This window comes from Chelonoidis abingdonii, chromosome 3 (assembly GCF_003597395.2).
Source record: "Chelonoidis abingdonii isolate Lonesome George chromosome 3, CheloAbing_2.0, whole genome shotgun sequence".
NCBI lineage: Eukaryota > Metazoa > Chordata > Testudines > Testudinidae > Chelonoidis > Chelonoidis abingdonii.
In genome coordinates, this window is record NC_133771.1 from 126,539,137 (window position 1) to 126,560,773 (window position 21,637).

The 21,637-nt window shown below is 40.5% G+C and overlaps 1 protein-coding gene across 8 annotated transcripts in view; it reads left to right on the plus strand.

Annotated features, from left to right (window-relative positions):
- MAP3K4 (mitogen-activated protein kinase kinase kinase 4) overlaps positions 1–21,637 on the plus strand; it is a 174,216-nt gene that overhangs the window by 121,082 nt on the left and 31,497 nt on the right. For 5 of the 8 annotated variants that reach the window (XR_012655570.1, XM_075064088.1, XM_032793198.2 and 2 more), the window contains 5 exons: positions 935–1,013; positions 4,246–4,324; positions 8,471–8,567; positions 9,550–9,666; positions 19,906–20,006. Coding sequence is in view for 7 of the 8 variants with exons in the window: in XM_075064088.1 (XP_074920189.1) it covers positions 935–1,013; positions 4,246–4,324; positions 8,471–8,567; positions 9,550–9,666; positions 19,906–20,006 (473 nt within the window). In the remaining variant the exon portion in view is untranslated. The remainder of the gene's footprint in view (positions 1–934; positions 1,014–4,245; positions 4,325–8,470; positions 8,568–9,549; positions 9,667–19,905; positions 20,007–21,637) is intronic. The other 3 variants (XM_032793199.2, XM_032793201.2, XM_032793202.2) reach the window with 3 other exon arrangements.

Genomic DNA, 21,637 nt, shown 5'->3' on the forward strand with positions numbered 1-21,637 from the left:
GTATTTTGTGATTGTTGATGTCAGAAACCTCTATAGAATTCAGTCACTTCTGAATGAATGTCTCATGCAGATTACAGTTAGAAAGAGATCACCCACAAATGACAACTGCACTCCTTGTGCTTCAATCTGAGCTGAAACCCAATTGGAATAGGTATATAATATTAATACTGGTCAGATTCTGCTTAAGTCTACGTGCTAGTACCATGTCTTTGATTTTGCCCAGAAAGGAGTTGTTGGCAACTACTTTAATAAGGAGTCACTAAGATCTTATGTTGTGGGCTGGGCACTTTAAAACATATTGTGGGGAATTCATATGTACTTCTTAAAACATTATTGGGCTGAGATGTATAAGCAGACCTGAAGAATGTAGCCTACTATCTTTATTTGGTGATATCCATATTAAAAGTCCAGAACTCAGAATTTCATGTCCATTTATCACATGGCTAAATTAACCCCCTAGCAAAAGCCAGGTACTTCACTCTGTACATAAATCCAAACTCTTATACAGAACTTTTGTTAATATATGCAAGTAAACAGCAGTCATTGGGTATGTCTACACTGCAAAAATAAACAAACAAACCCACAACTGTGAGCCACAGAGCCTGGGCCCGCTGACTTGGGCTTGCCCTATGGTGTCAGAATAGCAGCGTAGACATTTGCACTTGAGCTAGAGCCTGTGCTCTGAGATACACATCTGCCTTGCAGGGTTGAGATCCTGGGCTCCAGCCTGAATCTGAACATCTGTGCTTCTGTCCTGTAGTGTGAGTCCTGCAAGCCCAAATCACTTTATCTGGGCTCTGAGACTTGTTGCCAAGGGTCTTTTTTGGCAGCGTAGACATACCCATAACCATCTATATTAAGATAAGTCACTAGAACTCATGTGACGTTTATGTAATTGTTTTTAGCTAATGAACAATTATCTTCTGCTTGACAGGTGGGCAACACAAGGTTTTGATTTTCTTCAAGCCATTGAGCCAGCCTTTATTTCCGCTCTGCCTGAAGAAGATTTCTTGGTACGGAATTAATTGTTCTTACATTGCAGCCCAGCCTGCTTTCAGTTTAGTTTCAGTCAATAAAATCTATTGTCTGTCTGTTATCAGGGATATTTTCTGTGCTCTTACATCTGATTAATTATTGTTCCGAGACTGTTCTATATAAATCTAAATGCTGATTACTCTGATTTAGCTTGCAAAATTCTGAATAGTGCATACTAATGACATCAATATACAAAAAAATAAAATTGTCATGTCATGTTTCTGCAGTACTGAAGCCTTTGTATAGTAACTACATTCACAACCTGAGATAGTTGGCAGCAGTTTGCTGATGAGCTATTAATTTACACTCAACCTAATATTGCTTTCTATTGGATGCTCTGAAATGTATCCTTAATAGCCCTTGTTCATGTATGGCGCAAAAACAGAACATTACAATCTAACTATATTTCTTAGCTAAATCATACTAATGTAGAAGATTTAAAATTTGAATCTTGCCTTGTTACTGTTAAATTATATGGTAGAGCGCAGTTCGTGTTTGGTTTTGGGGGGCAGGGGTTGTTTTGTTTCTGTAAAACAGAATCCTGGAAGCTTTAGTTCTGTAATCTGGTATGTTCTAGCTCTCCAGTGGAAGTGAAAGTACAACCCCCACAAAAGTAGCAGAACACAGAGAATAATACTGATGTCAATTGATTTGTCTGCATTTATTTAAAGAAAAGGACAGGTTATTAAAAGTAATGTGACCAGAAACCTGTCCCACAGTCACTATATCATTATCTCTGCAGCATTTTTCAGCTGTACTGTTTCAGGAGGCAAAAGAGCATTGATCCCCAGTTGTAACACACTGTAGCTGAGCCACTGTTAATTAGGAAGCAGATCATTATGAACAAATTAAAGAAATACTAGGGTACAGTAATCTTATTAAATAAATACTGAAACTATAGCATTCATCCTTTTCATTTAATATTATATTTAAAACTAAACTGGCTTTTAGCACAAAAATCCTGAAGCAGACTATATTCCAGTGTTTGCATTGCTGGGAAACATAGTGCTTTTAAAAAATTCCAGTTCTCTTTAAATATGATCTTGATAAGCTTGAGCATCATGTCTGATTATGTCACACAAAATGTAAAGTTCTAGCTTTAAAAACTAGCCCCAGCCTGTTATTTTTTCCCCAACTTTGATGCAGGGGTCTAAAGTATCTGTAACAGTTTGATGGATAGTACAAGTATTTTTTTTTTTTTAAATAATCTGGTTGTCCTGGCACCTTCTGATATGATCTCTTCAGTTCTCAAGCTCAGGAGAATCTTGTGTCAGTATTTGGATCAGAGACTTCGAGAAAACAAATATAAAGTGGTTATGGTGCTTTACAATCATAGTATTCTTTCCTATTAATGTGTATGGAACCAACACCTCAGCTAGTCTTAAGGGGAGCATTGTATAGTATGGGGAGCTATTTATATGATAAAACCTGACCGCTTGTGGTTGTTGAAAGATAACTTGGCACTTTTTCAAAAAGTGGGATTTGCAATGGGAACTGCACACAAACATCAAGAGAATACCCTAGTAACATTCAGGATAGCTGAGCTAAATTCAGACCTGGTGTAAATAGAAAAAGGCAGAGTTGAAGTCAGTGGAGGTTGTGCCATCTTACACTCGGTTTCAGTTTAATAGATTTTTACAGTCAGATGGGACCATTATGCTCTAGACTTATCACCTGTATAACACAGGCCATAGAACTTCACAGAGGAATCCCTTTGGCAACACGAAACTCTCTGTTTTGAGCTGTCTGTATATATATATTTTAGAAAGTTATCTTGATTTAAAGATTTAAAGTCTTCAAGTGATGGAGAATCTATCAGATTCCTTGATATTTTCTTCCAGTGGTTAATTACCCTCACTGTTAAAATACATCACTTTATTGGGGTCTCAATTTGTCTAGTTTCAGTTTATTATGCCTTTGAATTGCTGGAGGCATTTTAGCAAGGTGGAATTATGTTTGTCTATACTTATGACCCTCACAGAAGTTGTGACTGAGCACATTAAAAACATTAATAAATTTGTCCCCAGAAAATACCTGTAAGATAGTGAAGCATTAATACACCTGTTTTACAGATGAGGAAACTGAAATATAGAAAGATTGAGTAGCTTGTCGAAGTTCTCTCACACACTGTGTAGCATCCCAGTTCAGTGCCTTAACCCCACAAGACCATCTTTTCTTGAGAGAATTGCTGACGTTGTGGGTGGACAGAAGAGCTTATACTAACAACAGCAATTTTTCTGGGTCAATGTTGAGTACTATATCTCAGAATGAACAGTATCTTTGAAAGTTGTCAGCCAGGTCTAATACTTACCTCTGTAACATACAACACTTTTTTTTGTTTTGTAAGATAATGAAAATAAGGCAGTTTATTCAGTAAACATGATACTTAGTTTTATGGTCTTTGTCAATGCTTGCATATAACTCCTACTAGCATTATAGTAAAGAGGGGCTGTTTTATTGTATATCATTGTTCATGCAGTGTTGTTACAGCCATGTTAGTCCCAGGATATTAGGAGAGAGACGAGTGAGGTAATATCCTTTATTGAACCAATGTTTGTTGGTGAGAGAGACAAGCTTTTGAACTTACAGAGAGCTGCTTTTCAGGTCTGGTCAGGTTTCCCAGGTCTGAAGAAGAGCACTGTATAAGTTGGCAAGCTTGTCTCTCTCACCAACAGAAGTTGGTACTATAAAAGATATTACCTCACCCAGCTTCTTTCTATCACTGTTCAGTTTTTTTAACTACTTAATTCTGGCAAGTCCATTGCCGGACAGGAATGTCTAACAATGAAATCCTAACTTTTGGCTCCAGAGATTTAACTTAATGGAACAGATAGAAGTAGTAGTAACGCATGTGACAGATTATGCATGTATTAGTACATTTTAAGCAATAACATCCTGCCTTTTTGAACTTCACCCCAGGATAATTGACTGTTAGAGAAATCATGGTGTAGTCATTGTCTAAGCTACCTCATACATTTACAAATATATTTCAGTTAGCGGCATATAACTATATAGGTCATATCTGTTGTGAAGAAATGTATTTTGGGGATTTGGGATTTTTATGTCTGAAGACAAATTTAAAGGCTTGATCAAAATTGGAAAAACTAGTAAGCCAAATTTTCTTCAAATCTAGATAAATGGTTTTTTTGACAATTATCTTGTGTAGTGTACAATATCATAACTTTTTTTTTTTTTGTTTCCCTCTCCTAGAGTTTACAAGCTCTGATGAATGAATGCATTGGCCATGTAATTGGAAAACCTCACAGTCCTGTTACAGGTTTGTACATTGGTAAGATAGCAGTTCCTGCCATTACTTCTGGAACTTAGCTACTGTAGTTTGTATAAATAAATTTGAAAAATAACAATTTAGACTCATAGACTTTAAGGTCAGAAGGGACCATTATGATCATCTAAATTTGATTGCAAGTTTATTTTAAAACATTAAAGTTAACAATAAAAAGGTACTTTTAAAGCTTTTCCTGATTGTTCTTATATGAACATTACTGTCTGAGTCATCATTAAACTGTGGAAGTGTTAACACAAGTAATGTGTAAAATGACAACAGTCCATATTTTCAGGTAGTGTTTTTTTTGTTGTTGTTTTTTTTAAGTAAATCACTCAGGTGATTCCTCTGACTAAGGGCAAGTCTACACTACAGAATTAAGTTGACCTAAGTTTTGTTGATGTACAGCCACTGCAGTAATTAAATCGCTTTTGCATGTCCATGCTACGCTCCTTGTGTTGGCAGTGTGTGTCCTCGGCAGGAGCGGTGCACCGATTTAACTGTCAGTGTGGGGCATTGTGGGATGGCTTCTGAAAGGCAGCAACAGTCGATGTAAGCAACACAGTGTCTACTCTGACGCTGCGTAAACCTAAGTGCTCCGCCTCTCATGGAGGTAGAGTTCTTAAGTTGGTGTAGTGCGGGAGTAACATTAGTGGGAGCTACATTTTAGTGAAAACACTTACAGAGTTAGGTCGATGTAAACTGCCTGTAGTGTAGACCAAGGCTAATTAGTGTCCTTAAATGGCTCCCAATAGAGTCTCATCAAGTCTTCAGAAGAAAATATTATGGCTGTGAGGAGTTACAGCTTTGGGGAAAGTCAGGGCTCTATAAAGGACTCTACTGTAGTTGATACCATTGCATATAAGAATAGAAGAGTGAAAGGGTGGCTACAGCAGAATTTCAGATTCAAGTCAGAGGCAAATGTTTGTAAAAGCAAGCTAATTATTCTAATATAGTATATTATTCAGTTGGGGGCTTGTCTGCAATGGCAAGTCACTGCATGGAAAGTCAGGGTCTGAATGTACAGAGCAGCTCTTTGCCATGCAGTAATGTCTTGTGTGGATACTGCTAAAATGCACTGGAAGCCAAGCCATATTCCAGGACTTTTAGTGCACTGTAGTAGTGTCCACAAGTGACATTACCATGTGGCAAGCTGGTACACTGCAGATTCATATCCTGGATTGCCACACAGTAACTTGCCATGTAGACAAGCTCAGGTGATTTGGTGTGTTCTGTGGAGCAGTTTCCTTGCAATGCATTATTTATTTGTTTATTTTTATATTTCATTGAAGCTTTGTAGACTCAAGTGGTAATGCAGATATTTAAATTGTTTGAAAAGAAGCTTTAAAATGTTCCTTGTTGTTTGATCCAGTTAACACAAAACAAAAATTTTACTAGATCTAAAATGAGCTACTTCCCATGTGGACTCATAACCTCCATTGAAGTATTAAATATGGCATTGTATCCTTGTTTACAAATCTGCTTTTTGCCTAAAGTTACTATTTTCATTCCCAGCTAGATATATATTTCCATGTAGCGAGTGTCATAAAATTATGCCAATTTATTTTTTAAAAGACAAATTTTAATATTAGACTAGTTTGCATTGAACATCTACTGGTTGTAAATATTTTCATAAATAAGATTATCTAATGTCTAATGAATGAGTCGTCTTACATTTATTTTGGTTTAGTATTAAAAATGATTTCTATTTATTTGTTAAAATAATCGTATTCAAACGTGATTCTGGATAAAGAGTATACAGCAATATGTTGGTAATTACCATCTACAAGGGGAAATAGGTTGGAAACCATTTGAAAGACCCAAAGTTAAATGTTAATCTGTGTAAAATGTTGATACTGTAGCTGCAGGCTATTGTGAATATCTTTATTTATTGTATGGCCTAAGAAAATTCAGTGTGATTCTTTGTAAAACATAGATTAGAAGAATTGCCAAATTTATAATTCAGTGCATCTAAAATTATCAGCTGTATTATTGACTCAGAACTTTAAACTGAAGTAAGCAAATGTTAATTGCAGAGTTTTTCTTGATGTTGCTATTCAGTAGTGTTGCTACAATGGTAGAGATGGGACATTCTGTTAGGCTTTAAATGCAACCAGACTGCCTTGCCAACAGAGTATTTCTGATTGTACCTGGAACTCTTGTAAACCTTCTTGTGATTTGTCAAGGTTAAAAATGTCCTTTGTTAAAAAGGTAAACCTCTGTGTTGTGGTATTTCATGCATGAGGAATATTAACATTTTTTCACACATATGTTTCTATCTTATGTCCTTGTAGGAGACTTCTGTGCTGATGTCTGGTGCAGTACTTCCAGTATCTTTGTTAGATTTGGGACGATATAACTTCCCAAGTCATTTTGGCTGCTTAGTGCCCACACTGCAATTATCGTTTCATTTTAGCACCTTTGTTGCGGTTAAGAATGCTATCTAGTAATTTCTCTCATTTCCCGCTTCCTTGCCAGTGCAATTAGTCATTGTTAGACATTCATAACTCTCATTTTTCCTGAAGTTGCATACTGGCCCCTCATGTTTTCACATAGACTTGACACACTTCACATGTGTTAAGGCACAACATAGAGTGGGGGGCACCTGCTGGTTTCGAAAGCATAAGCAACTCTTCCACACCATGATGAACGAGGGCAAATGGGTTTAGATGGCAGGGGGAATGAAGGGATCAGGGGAAGACAGGAGGAGGAGGAAGCATGAGTATTGTGAAAAGTACAAAGAAAAGAAGTGGCATTGGGAAGAGAGAAAGTAACAGGGTTGAGCTGAAGATATCGCACAGGGAGGAAAGTGGTAGTAGTACAACTGGAGGAAAAAGCATTATCCCTTTGAGTTGTTTTAAGTTCCGTGAATTTAATATCAAAATAGAACACTGATTTGCAAGTAACAAAAAAGGGATTAAAAAAACTTTACTACAAGTATCTGTGTTCAACTGACTGTGACTGTAAACAGGATATAAGGTTCAGTGCGTGTGTGTAAGTCTTTGCAGTATTGGGATAAAACACTGTGTTTAATGTACAGAAGGATAGATAGGGATATACCAATATCTAACTTCTTTAAAAAAGAAGTGTCCAACTTTTTGGTTTAGTTGCACAATGTTAATTATTCATTTTGGTTGCTGGGAGTTATGTTTTTTATTATGGCAGGGTAGCTGACTCCTGTTGTGATCCCCTTGTCTGCAGATCACATATCAAATGTGTAGTTTGAAAGAAAAATGAGCAGTGGCCTTCTTGAGTCTAGAGCTAGGGGTCATTTTGTTATACATCAGACCAACAGTTTGGGTTGTAAATTTACAAGCTACTTTTCTGTCCACAGAACCCTTATCCCACTCTGTGCTTTCCTTTAGAATGGAGTTGTTAATGTACAATAAAAACTATTTAGAATAACTCAATGAAGTATTCTGTGCTCTTCATATAAGCCCTTAGATTCACAGTGAAACTAGTTCAGACATGAGACTAATGTTCATTTTGGTTAAAACATTGGTTTTAGCATGCGTATGAGCTCAAATACTGAAACACTTGCAAATGCTGCTTCAGCCATGACTTGGCTGACAACTTTTAGTACTGATAAAACTATTTTATTTAGCTTACTGCATATATGCATGGCCTTTGACCAGCATGCTTTGCTTTTTATAGTTGTCTAGAAAATTAACATTTCTGATACCAAGAGCATCTTATAAAGCAATAGTGTTGGCATTATTCAGTTTTTAACATTTTGTTTATTTACTGCATAAAAAAGTAATAAATTAACCCTCTCCTGTGAAGTTGAAAAAATGAAAATACAGCTACAGTATTTTCATTAGATGCGCATCCTGTTAACAGCTATTTTTTCGTTCCCTTGATTGTTTTTATGGCTATTTATATTTTATAGAAACCTGATGCTGAAATTTACTAGTATGATTAGTGTTACCTTTATAAGTGATTAATTTTAAATTAGTTTTTTGGGGTTTGTATCTACAAAAGCAATAAAATATTTTGACGTAAATAGAAGCTGAATTTATATTATATAATCGCTTGATTTGTGGGGGGAGTCTTTAACAAAATCACCTAACATCATTATTTTTTAAATTTTCATAACAGGTGTTTTTCCTAACATTATAATAATATCTATGTGTTGACTTTTACCATTTGCAGCTATTCATCGAAACAGTCCTCGTCCTGTGAAGGTACCTCGATGCCACAGTGATCCACCAAATCCTCACCTTATCATCCCAACTCCTGAAGGGTTCAGGTATTCAGCACTTGTCCAAATTCTTAAATGTCAGCTTTCTCCCCTTTCATTGAAAGTTTGATGGTACTGAAGCTGTTCATTTAACTCGGGAACTGAATATTGTTTCTCTAAAATATTTGTTCTGATAAAGCCAATACTTCTGTTTTTGCAAGAGGAAAACCAAGGAGATTTTTTAAAAAGAGGAAAAGAAATCTGTGTTTTAAAGGCATGCTTTTGGAGATGATGCATTTTCTCATTTGTTTAATCTTTGATTGCTGCATGCTTTCCATCTTTAAAGTCATTCTTTGTTTCCTTCTTTACAAAATCGCTTTGGGAAAAGAATATTTTATAATGAGATTCAATAATTTAAATACTGGTAGTTAACTAGCTTTTTCCCTTCCCCTGAGTGAGTGAGCATGTAATGCCTCTGACTTTGCTTCTGTAGTTTAGTTTACATGAGATTTTCAAAGATAACATCCTTGAATATGGTGGCATTTCTGTATCTTAGTGTTAAATAATTTTCACACTATATTCACATAATTGTTTCCCATTAAAAGTTTTGGTCTAGAAATAGGGCAAAAAGTTAAAAGCTTCCAAACTAATTTTGCCATACAGCCTTCCACATAAACAAAATAAAGGGCTATTTTTTCCAAAAGGGCTGTAGCCCAACCTCAGAATATGGATCCAAAATTTTTCAAAACCAGGTATTTACCCACACAAATTGGGAGCTATTTTAGAGGTAACTGTTGAAATGTTGACCTGTTAACATATTAGGTGATTGTTTGCCCATTGACTACTTTTGGGACCAATTTTTTTTTCTTTTTCTTTTTTTCTTTTTTTCTTTTTCTTTTTTTTTTGGTTAAAATAAATTAACTTTTCCCCCACATGAATAAACTTTAAAAATTGACACTGTTTTTGATGTTTCGCTATCTTATTTTTAAATTAAATTTTCAACTCCATCCACTTTTTCAACTGTTTCCTGAAGTCTTTCTTCTCATCGCAGCACGCGGAGTGTCCCTTGTGATGTACGGAACCATTGCAGCGCTGCTGTCAGTCGCCCCGCTCCCATCAGTAGCGACTCAGCTCAACCAAAACCTGTCAGCAGTGCAAATGATACCAGGTAGTTCCACTCCGCAGCGCAGAAGTCTCATTTCTGTTTACATCACCCATGCAAATTGCTCCCATTAAATACATTAGATAATTTAAACAGTGAAATTCCATCCCGTCGTGTGCTCTGTTCCAGTGGCTTTTTCATCTGTGTTCCAGTTCTATGAAATTATTATACTATAGAAGTGCATGTTTATAAGTCTGCACTGAGCTAAAACAAGATGGTAATTTGAACATACAGTTTTGACCTTACATATTGGTCAAAAGACTATACATTAATTTATGCAGTAAAAATACTCTTGCAGTTAACATATGCCATTCAGTTCCTCAGTAGATTAGCTTTGATAGGTTTATTAGTAATTGGTAAATGTTCCCTGCACATGTATTTCTCAAGGAGGTTTTAATATGCAAATTAATCAGCTTATTGTTTACAATTAAATTGTAAGAATTTTTAATGTAATACAGAATTGAGGGGAAATGATTTTTAGTGAAGAAAAATACTTGTGAAAATTTCCTGGTGGCAAATACAAAGTTCTACAAATAAGTTTTGTGAATGGATTTCTACCTGTGGTTTCTTATACCTGTGCAGAATAAGAACATGACCAAAGATGACTTTCATTTTTCAGAACGGTACCATTTTCAAAGAATGTCAGTAAATTGCTGGACAAATCTATTCCAGTATCTTCCCATTATCAGGCTTGCAACACTGGTGTCACATTTTTCTTTGTCCCCTCACATATGGCCACTTGCGGATGCTGTTGGTTCCTCCGCAGTTTTTAAGTCTGTTTTTTCCTCTGTATCCTGACCACAAAAATCCTTGTTGACGTTTTGGTAATCCCTTGCCTCATCTACTGCAATCTTATGTTTTCTGGCCTCTCCTTACTCCCCTGCAGTCTGTCCAGATAGTTGCTAAAGTCATCCTCCTCTCCTATAATTGCTGTCACTTGCTCCTCCTTGCCTTCTGCATCAAGTTCAAACTCCTTGTTCTCATGTTTAAGTGTCATCCTACTCTCCCTCTCCGTGCCTTCCATTCAAGCCTTCCTTATATCCTTTCCACCCTTCTCCCCGCCACTCTTTCCCCTCATATATGTCTCCCATGTCCCTGTTCAAGCTTCTTTCCCCTTGCTTCCTGTGCCTGGTGTAATCACATACTTACTGTGTGCTAACTGACCACACCTTATCCCCACAAAAAACCTGCACTGCTTTGAGTGTAGACCCAGCTGTATTGCATCATAATTGTGTTTGTGACAGATATAGCAATTTCTTCTCCGAGAGATGTCCCTATGGGTGCTCCACTCTAGGTGTCGGTGCGCCCCTGCGCCTTTGATCGGAGATTTCTGCAGCAGTACTCGTAGCGGCCATGCATGCTCAGAGCCTGGCCCCCGCTCTGAGTATACCTCTAGTGAGCATGCGTGGCCGGTTCCCTCAGTTCCTTCTCTACAATCCCCGGCTTGAGATGGAGCTCAGCAGGCTCCTTAAAGAATTTCTTTCCTCATCTTAAAATAACTTGTAGTTAGACAGTTTCTTGTTAGTTAGTTGTTACGTTAGTCGTTAATCCTACTCCTTTTTTTCTTACTGTTTAAAAAAAAAAAAAATTTGTTTCTCAGCTGCTTCAATATGCCTGGCTTCCACAGGTTTAAGTTGCTGCTGCCTCCTGTAGACCTCATCCCTCTCTCCAATGGATTATTTCAAGTTGCATAAAATGTTTGGGAAGACCATATTCCCCAGAAATGTGCTCCTGCACTAAACTAAGCTCCAGCATGCGAGAAAGGACAGGAAGATAAAACTTAAACTAATTTTATTTCTCAATAAAATCCTAGGGTCGCCTCAGACCCCTAGGCACGGACTTTCCTCCGCTCACCGACGCAGCTCTCCCACTTTTAAAAAGCGAAGAAAGAGCAAAACGAAGGACACCTTCTGTTCAAAATTTCAAAAGAAGGCCCTAGACACAAACCTTCTTCCGGTCTTCCACAGCCTCACTTACCGGTTGCTCCCCGCCTGAACACAAATTCGACGAGCGGGCTGTCTCTCCGGCTCCTGTTAAAACACACCTGTGCTTTCGGTGCAGCGCGGGCTCAGGGCCAAGTCGAAGGGCTTTTCAGTTTTGCCTTGCCTCGATTATGCACTATCGCACCGCGAATCAGGCCCCCCCTGAGCACACAATACCTGCTGTATAGCACGCACCGACTATGGCACCGGTCATGTAACAGCGCTATCTTGGGCACGGAGCCTAAGACTAAGAATCCACTGCAAGCCTGGGTTCCCTCACAGATTCTATCATCCTTCACTTCAGCTTGCCTCAGCACTGGCCGCTTTACCCAGTCAGTGACCTTCTAGTGTCACCTATGCTGCAATCGCCCTTTCCTTTTTAGACTGTTCTCCCTTTAATGAATGATTCAGGGTTTGCCCGAACAGCCTTCTCCAGTGAGGAGTCGTCTGAACTAAGAGTTGATGTTTCAATACAATCAGAATTCCAATCCTCGGAGTTCCTTGTCACCCGCGGGCACAGGTCAATTCTCAGACCACCCTCGAGACTCCCTGATATCTCTCTGGACTGCTGTTTAATCCCTGCCCGATGCACCCACCATATGCCTTTTCACCACCATAGGCAGTATTGGGGCCCCATGGGCATCTTTCCCTCGGCAGGCACATCAGTGGCATATTCAATCCGACGATTACGGGCGAATGTCCAAATCATTATAGACTCCACTTGGCGGCACCGCCCATTCTCAGGAATCAGTTAACTCCCTCCTGACCCTCATCTGACTCAGTACCAGTTGAAGCAATGGCTGAAGAGCTTTCCCCTCCCTCTACTGCCCTCAGACAATTTTTGAAATTCCAGATCTCTTTAATAAGGGTTGCTAGTGAGTCATACGAACTCAATCTAGAAGGAGAGTTACACAGACCAACATACATGAGTTAACCGGACATCCTGCAACCGCTCTTCTTCATCCAGACTGGCATTACATATTAATGCAGCCCTTCGGAACGGCTCATCATTCTGGCAGGCGTCCAGCCACAGCCAGCTCTACCTGCAAACAAGTCTGACTTGGCTAAATACTTCATTCCCTTAAGCGGCTCTGAATTCCTTTTTTTCACATCCTGCGCCAAACTCACTTGGTAGTGGACGCAGCCAATCAAGAGGAACAAACACAGTTAATTTCTGCCATACACCCAGCCACAAGGAAAGCTTCACTTAGGCCTGCTGTGTCACAAATGTATGCCTCTTCAACCGTTCAATTTCGAATTCGCCAATAATATACCGCAATTCTGTCAAAGTACGACCATTAGAAATCTATAACAAGTTCATGGACTTTATTGAACACATTCCAGACTACAGGAAACAAACAGTTTACAGCTTTAGTTCTCCAAGGGCCATAATGATATCGCGCAGCTCAGCTCTTCAAGCAGCTCTGGATTCAGCCATACCTGCGAGCAAGAGTCCACCGCTACGCTGTGGTCATGCTGCCGAGGGATTCATAGGCTCTCTCTCTTTCACCTTCTTTCTCGCAAGATTCAGAGTTTTACCATAGAGGATCTCCCTTTTGATGGTGATAAACTCTTTGCTTCCACCACTAATGAGTGCTCCACTCAATGAAGGACTTCAAGGGCCCCAGCGCCTGGAGTTATAGGAGTGAGCCCTCGACTCCACAACCGAACTGCATCTCTTCTCCCCACGATTCAATGCCAATTACAACTGCTGGCTTACAAGACTTGGCAACAGCCCCCAGGCACCGCTCCTCAGACTGCCCATCACTAACTACTAGGGCCACATGTCTCGTGCACTCTCCGTGGTTTCAGAACACACTCTCCAGTTGAGGTGCTTCCAAGCTTGGCTGGGCCAGGTTTACAAACAAAGGTTGCACTCACTAAACAAACAATTGGCTCATACTTACTGATCAAAGACTTTCTCATATGGTGGACAGTTTCCCTACCACCTCTGCTCGGATCCCCTTCCTCCAGACCCCCACAATACTCTGATGAATTGTGCACCGAATGCAATCCCTCACGGACTGGGGGCCTCTCACCGAAACAGTCCATGGCTAAGGTCTCATTCCGAGACCTCCTCCTGCACGATAGACCGTTCTAGATCTTCTCGAGCTATACGGTATGCCTGCCGCTGCTCTTCCACTAATCAAGAATCACATGTACGCATAATGACAGACAACATTGCCTGCGCATTGTTCTACGTAAACATGACAAGGAGGGGCTGTTCCGACTTGTCTTTGCTCAAGAGGCGCGCATAAAACTTCTGGAATTGGTCCTTGCGAACCACATCCGCCATAATCAGCTTGCCCTTATCTCCCAGGGGTAGATGACAACCCACTTTGCGGCGACGAGTAAGCAGACGTTTCCCTCGGAGCACGAATGGGAGATAGATGAGGAGAATCATTACAACATTATTTCGAACACTTGGGTGTGCACCCAAACCATAGATCTCTTCGCAACCGCGAAAAACACGGAAAATGCCTCAGTTTCTGGCTCCAGGGCAGGAGATGTTCAAACACTGCCCTCGGAGACGCTTCTATGATCTCAGTAGCACCGGGACATTACCTTATGATTACACACCAATACACCAGTTGCTCAACAGAGGTCCGCTATAAAGATTAACGTAACGGATCTTGCCAGGTTGAATCTTGATCGCACCTTCATGGCCGAGACAACCGTGGTTTCCCTTTCCTCAGAGAATGCTCAGTTCAACTCACCGATCTCCCGCCTCTTCATCCCTAACCTCTTATCACAGCAACACTAGCTGGCTTCTTCACCCCAATCTCTCCATGGCTTCATCTCAAGCCTGGTACCTTGCAGTTCTACCCCAAACGAGAACTAGAAGCTGTTTCCGACCAATTCAGAAGTGGTAACTTTACACAGCCAGAACGCAATCCACCCGTACCACCTAATCTCTTCATAGTGGAAACGATTCACAAAATGGTGCTCAACCCAAACAACCTGTCCTCCTACCATCGCACCTCTTCCTGGCTACTCTACTATTCTATTGGGACATTAAGCTAAATCCGGCTTTCCTTTCACTCCATTCAGAGTCCACTTAGCTGGCCATCAACCTTCATGGTACAGGTGACAATACCCTCGGTCTTGCTCATCCCATCACCAAGCATTTCTGAAGCGACTCCCAAAAACCCTGTATCCAGACATTAAGCCACCTACCCCTCCATGGGTGCTTCACCTGGTAGTTAGTCCTGTTTACATCATCAACCCTTTGAGCCCTATAGGCACCTGCTCCCTCTTGAACCTCTCGATTGAAAACGGCCGTTTTGGTTCGCATTACCTTCCGCCAGATGGGCAGCCGAGATAGCACCCTATATGGCCATTGATCCACCATATTGCCTTCTTCAAGGACAAAGTTACTCTATGCCTACACCCAAATTCCTTCCAAAAGTTCACGCTTCATTCACATCAGTGAACAATACATCTACCAACTTCTTCCGAAACCAACAGCAACTCTTTGAAGCCACAATGCACACACTTGATGTGCGCGGGCCTTTATGCTTCTATTTTGGACAAGAAAACCCTTCAGAAACTCTCCTAGACTCTTTGTCCTCATCGCAGAGTGCTCCAAAGCAGGCATATCTCACCAGAAACTTTCAAACTGGATCTCCAATTGCATACGACTCTGCTATCAGATAAAACTTACACTCCAGCATTGATCAGAACACATTCCACTAGATCTGTATCTACCTCTGTAGCCTTCTTACGTAAAGTACCATTGTCTGACATTTGTAGAACAGCCACTTGGTCCTCTAAGCACACATTTGTCAAACACTATGCCCTTACTCAGGGCCCTCTCTCTGATGCTCGATTAGGCAGGGCAGTATTATCTACTGCATTCCTGCCAGACCTGAAGTCCCTACCTCCTTGAGATACACTGCTTCGAAATCATCTAGAGTGGAGCACCCACAGAGACATCTCTCTCGAAGAGGAGGTTACTCACCTTTTGTAGTAACTGACGTTCTTTGAGATGAGTGTCCCTGTGGGTGCTCTACTACCCACCCTCCTCCCCTCTACTTCGGAGTTGGGGTAGCCTCCGTTGTAGAGAAGGAACTGAGGGACCCGGCCGCGCATGCTCACTAGAGGTATACTCAGAGCGGGGGCCAGGCTCTGAGCATGCATGGCCGCTACGAGTACTGCTGCAGAAATCTCAGATCAAAGGCTCAGGGCGCACCGACACCTAGAGTGGAGCACCCACAGGGACACTCATCTCGAAGAACGTCAGTTACTGCACAAGGTGAGTAACCTCCTCTTCCTGCAATATCCTGAACAAACCTTGTTGAATTAAGTTTAAGTAACTTAGAAGTTCATTTTATTAAAAATGCAAATGTTTGTGTTACTGTGGGATTGTGTGTAACATCCCTAGGGAGGAGACATGACTAATGTAAACCCTGAGAAGTGTTATGAGCTTCAAAGGACTGTTTGAAACATGTGCCAGACAAGAATGAACTTCTAAAGTTAAAGAGGTTTCCCAGGAAATCGCTAATGGGAGGTGAATGCAAATATAACTCCTCTAGTTTTGCAAGAACTTAGCCTTTAGAAGCTTCGCCCATTTGGAAGGGACCTTTTATCTGCTGATAACCTGTTACATGAGGATAAGATCAGAGGCCCAAAGGAGTGACTTACAGATTCATGAGTGATCTTATTCTGAGCTAAGGTGGTCATGAACATCACAGAAACCCCCCTGGGTGCGGTTCGAAGGCCTGTTCACCTGCCAGAGCCCTTGTTGGAGTTGGGGTGATCTCTGGTAAATTTATTAGAATGCATGTAGGTTTTTATTGTTATGTTTTCTCTGTAATGCTTTCACTTTAAGAACAAATGTTCTTGCTTAGGAAAAGCTGTATGGTAGTTTATAACTGTGGGTAATTATGCTATTGATAGCCTCTAAAAAGAAAGCAAATCTGGCTTGCTTAGGCAGCCTGACTTGATGGAGAGCTCACAGTGAAGGCAGGGAACTATGTGGCTTGGAAAACACCCCAGTCAGAAGGGAGAGAGACATGGTCTCCACCCAAGAAATGTAACAGCTGTGGAGCTAGATGCCTGAAAGTGGTTCCCTAGCTGGATTGCAAAGGGGGAGCACAAGTCTGGTACCCCAGAACTACGACAGTGTTATCTAATTCAGGTTGCAGGACCCTTTTGGCTGAGACCACATCTTCCTCCACAGCTCTGAGCACTGTGACAATACTCAGCAAATAATCTTGGGAGTAGCAATATCATTAGTGTTCTACTATTGCCACCTTCCTTGTAGTTCAGGCAAAAAAAAAAAAAGAAAAGGAAAAGGAACAGTTTGTCAGTGGAACTTTCATATAAGGGTTGTAACTAACTTCCTGTGTAAGTTGAGTGGGAAAGAAATGAACTTCAGTTTTAATTGTTCAGCAGTTTTCTAGCAATTTTGTTAACTTGCATTTTTGTGGTACTAAAATGTTCATCACAGCCATCCTTTGAAATAACATCTGTTAAAAGCATGAGCCACACTTTTAATTACAGTAGCTAGTAAAGGTGCAGAGTTATGATTGAGTTTGTAAGTGAATAGCAGTTATTGTTTAAGACCTCTTAGTATTTTGACATTAAGAAGATTTATGCAGTTAGAATACTGTTAATTATATTAGTCAAACAGTGACTGTATCTGAAATCTCAAGATTTCTAAATACATCATAAGTCTGTCTTCTTTTATTTGTATGGTCATAGTGCCAAGAGCTCTGTTGTGCTAGTCATCATACACACCCGGTTCATGCTCTGAAGAAGTTACAAACTCATGTGAAATAAAATGCAACAAGCAAATGTAGCAAACATTAAGAAGCGAAGGGGAGGGGGAAAGAACAGGACAACAGTAATAAGATTGCATGGTTACTTAGATGAACTATGCATGCAGCTTAATTAGTCTGAACTATTCTGAAGTTTGTTTGTTATTTTTAATAAATAATATCCGCTATCTGCTACTCAACCAACCATCGTAGTTAGCTCATTTGTTGTAGATGGCACAGTAGAAGCAGGTTTTGAGATATTTGGAGCGGAATGGATTGTGGCTTTGCAGATAATTTCAGGGAGAGTGTTCCAGGCATAGGTTGGCAGTTCTTTTGACATAAAGCTCTAACTAGCAGATCTCAAAAGTGTCTTGTCGCTTCACATTCTGTGATTTTTATGCGAAAAGTTTTGATTTGCATCCCAAAATGGTCTCTACATATAGAAACTGGTTGTACAGTACACCCTGTGTTAACTAAAAGAACAGTCCTAGTCTTTGGAAGAATACTTCTGGATGCTATTTGTGTGTTTATCAAACATTCTCTGTACTTCCATTTTAAGACCGTCATTACAGAATACCCAGTAGTAGTGATCAGCAGTGCCAAGCACTTTACAGATCCTTTTCATGGTTTACAGACAGAAGCTCTAGCAGTTTCAGAAATCAAGAGAGCTATGGTTGAGTAGTATTTGTGGTTTCTAAAAAACACGTATAGAATCGGTCCATTATTAAATTTCCTCTTATGTTCCAGACCACATAAAACAGATTCACCCTATTCTCCTTCTGTCTTTTCCCCTTCACATTTCCCTGGAGCATGTGGGTTACTTGAAGTGTTGCCTGAGGAGCTGCTTTTTGAACAGGAGCAACTGAGGGATACGATTATAATTTTTTACTATCTTATGCTTTGGTGTGATGTTATACTACTGAATGTAACTGAGACAGACTTGTAATTCATGTGTGATGGCGCACCCATGTACTGTGGTATATGTAACAGTTACCATGTGTGTTTATTATTTTCATTTTTTAAAAACTGATTAAAAAGAAAAGAATTACACAACAAAATGTTTGTCAAACTACAAAAGACTCGAATGATCAACAGTAGTTGATGGAAGGAAAAGAAATAAGAAATATACATTTCAAAGAACTGGGACTTCACTTCTTAAGAGCATTCACATATATATTTTGGCCAATAATATTAGAACATTGGAATGGTTGCAGTGTTGTACAGAAATCTATGTATTCTGTTAATTAAAGAAATAATTCCCTAGAAGTTTGCATCCTGTTCTTGGAGCCATCTACCCTTGCAACTCTTTTGGGAGTTGGGAACAACAAACTGCAATGTTTTCTTCTACAACAGAGGCTGTGAATTCTTATGTGCACAATCTGTATTTTAAGTTGAACTCTGATCACCCATGAACTAAATAAATAGCAGTTAAAAACTAACTACGGGAACTGGAAATCTGTAGTATTGTAGTAGCATTGAAGAGAATTGTCATTCAGGAATGACTATAATGATCTGCATGCAGTGTAATCCACTTAAAGTGAACTTCAGTTTGTAATGAAGTAGAATGAGTGTCCCAAACTTTTCCAACTCAGTCTGCAGATTGCTGTCTAAATTGTAGTTATCCTCATTTATAGTGCAGTTATTCTATGAAAGAAAAAACATCTCTTCACTAAGGATGGATGCCCAGCCACTGGAATAGCATAGAAACAAAGCTTTAATCTGTTCTAAACATTTGCATTAGGTGCATACAATTTATAGAATATGAGAACTTTCTAAACTAGTTGCATTAAGCAATGTGTGATGCACAAATGCTACCATAGTTCATTCAAGGCTGTTCTTAAAATATTCTTTTTTTATGTAATTTGAAAATTAAATGCAAAGCTATTTTAATCTATTAGTTTATACTGAGCTTTTTGACAGTTTGAGTCTGTGCTGTATCTATACTGATTTTTCCAATTTAATTGTTGGATGTCCAACATCGGAGACAGTTGTTGTTGATCATTTTGTATTTACCCAGACTTAGTATGTGAGCAGATTTCCTTCTGTCTTTCTCACTGTTTCTTTACCTGTTTAATAATTTGCATATACACAGGCTCATAATTAATTTGTGCAAGACAGGGTTCCTGTTTTGTCTTCTGGTAGTATTTATCTTTTAAATAGAACTCTGAGTGGATGGTGTTGAGTGCCCTGTAGATCCCATTTTAATCAACAGAAGTTTCAGGTGCTTAACACTACATAAGGTCCAACCTTTAGCTTGGTGGAGTGGGACAGCTTGTCCATCCAGAATTTAAATAATGTCACGCAGAGAGCAGGAAAGAAAATGCTGAAGATATACAGTACTTCACTTTACTTCCCAAGATCTGGTTTTGCCTTTGTGTGGTTTTCATTAATGGGACCAGGGTGGATACACTCGCCCCCTAAACTTTAGAGGTTCTGTCACTTCAGAAGTGCAGTGAAATAGCTAATCAGTACAGTGGCGCTTTTTTTTTTTTTTTTAACAGGGGTTCCAGTGTCCCTGAAAATGATCGACTGGCTTCTATAGCAGCTGAGTTGCAGTTTAGGTCCCTGAGCCGTCACTCAAGTCCCACTGAGGATCGAGAAGGTGATTATTTCGATAACAGATTGTGATCTGGATCTGCAAATGATTCATGTGATTAATGTATTGTCTCTCTCCTGACCCAGGTCCATCCCCCTTTTAAAAATTCCTTTATCAACTCTTTATTTCTAAACAGATCTTTACTGTGTTAAATTTAAATTAAGGACCAAATTGCCTATGTTTTCCCAAATATGTATGTGTGGGGTATTTTTTTCCAGGTGTAACTTGGGCACCTGTGTTTAAGATCATTGCTTGTTTGGCTTTTTTAGTAGACCCATGGGGTGTTCCACTACAGCAGAGGTGGGCAAGCTTTTTGGCCTAAGGGCCACATGGGGAATAGAAATGGTATGGCGTGCCATGAATGCTCACAAAATTGGTGTTGAGGTGCCAGAGGGGATGTGGACTCTGGGGTGGGACTGGGGATGAGACGTTTGGGGTGTAGGAGGGTGCTCCGGGCTGGGACTGAAGGGTTCGGAGGGCAGAACGGGGATCAGGGCTGGGGTGGGGGTGCAGGAAGGGGTGCGGGTTTTGGCTGGGGGTGTGGGCTATGGAATGAGGCTGGGGATGAGAGGTTTGGGGTGCAGGAGGGTTCTCAGGGCTGGGATTGCGGATTTTAGAGAGCGGGAAGGGGATCAGGGCTGGGGCAGAGGGTTGGGACGTGGGGAGAGGCTCAGGAGTGCAGGCTTCGAGCAGCGCTTGTCTCAAGTGGTTCCTAGAAGCAGTGGCATGTCCATTCTCCAGCTCCTACGCGGAGGTGCAGCCAGGCGGTTCTTCACGCTGCCCTATCCGCAAGCACCACCCCTGCAGCTCCCATTGGAGCCGAAGCAGGGCCATGCCGTGGCTTCCGGGAGCTGCCTAATGGAGCCCCTGACGCTGCGCCCCAGATGGACCACCGGAGCAGGGCCCAGCCACGTGGTGCAGCCTCCGACCCAGCACCTCGGCCAGAGCAGGGCTGAGCCATGTGGTGAAGCTCATGGGCCGTAGTTTGCCCACCCTGCACTACAGCATTCAAAATGAGATTGATACCATAGTGACATTTTGTTGACATATCCCCTGTATCAGTGAATGGATCTACCTTTCTCGCACACCTTCTCAGCACAGTAACCTGGCTTTAAGATGAGGATTTCTCAGGCTGTGGATCAGAAGCAAAGACTGTAGTTGCAATTGCAGCATCGGTGTTACAGAAGTCCCCAGAGCCAGTACTTGCACCCACCACTAGTGGGGAGAAATGGCTGGATCCACATGTTGATAGATCAATTGGTCTGGGCCTCTCCTCCTCCTCAGGTTTCTCTGACGCCTCATATGCTTAGACATATAAGTGAAATGTATTTAAACAACTTCCTTGGAAAATAAACTTGTTCGTTAAGAAGTTTCATTTTGTATTTTGTATGACTGACAATGAACTTCTCAGTGTTTCAGCCATCACTTATGACTGGAGTTTGAATATAGTAGATTGTGTTAGCAGCAGAGAATCCTGTGGCACCTTATAGACTAACAGACGTTTTGGATCATGAGCTTTCGTGGGTGAATACCCACTTCGTCAGATGAATGTAATGGAAATTTCCAGGGGCAGGTATATATATGCTAGCAAGCAAGCTAGAGATAACGAGGTTAGTTCAATCAGGGAGGATGAGGCC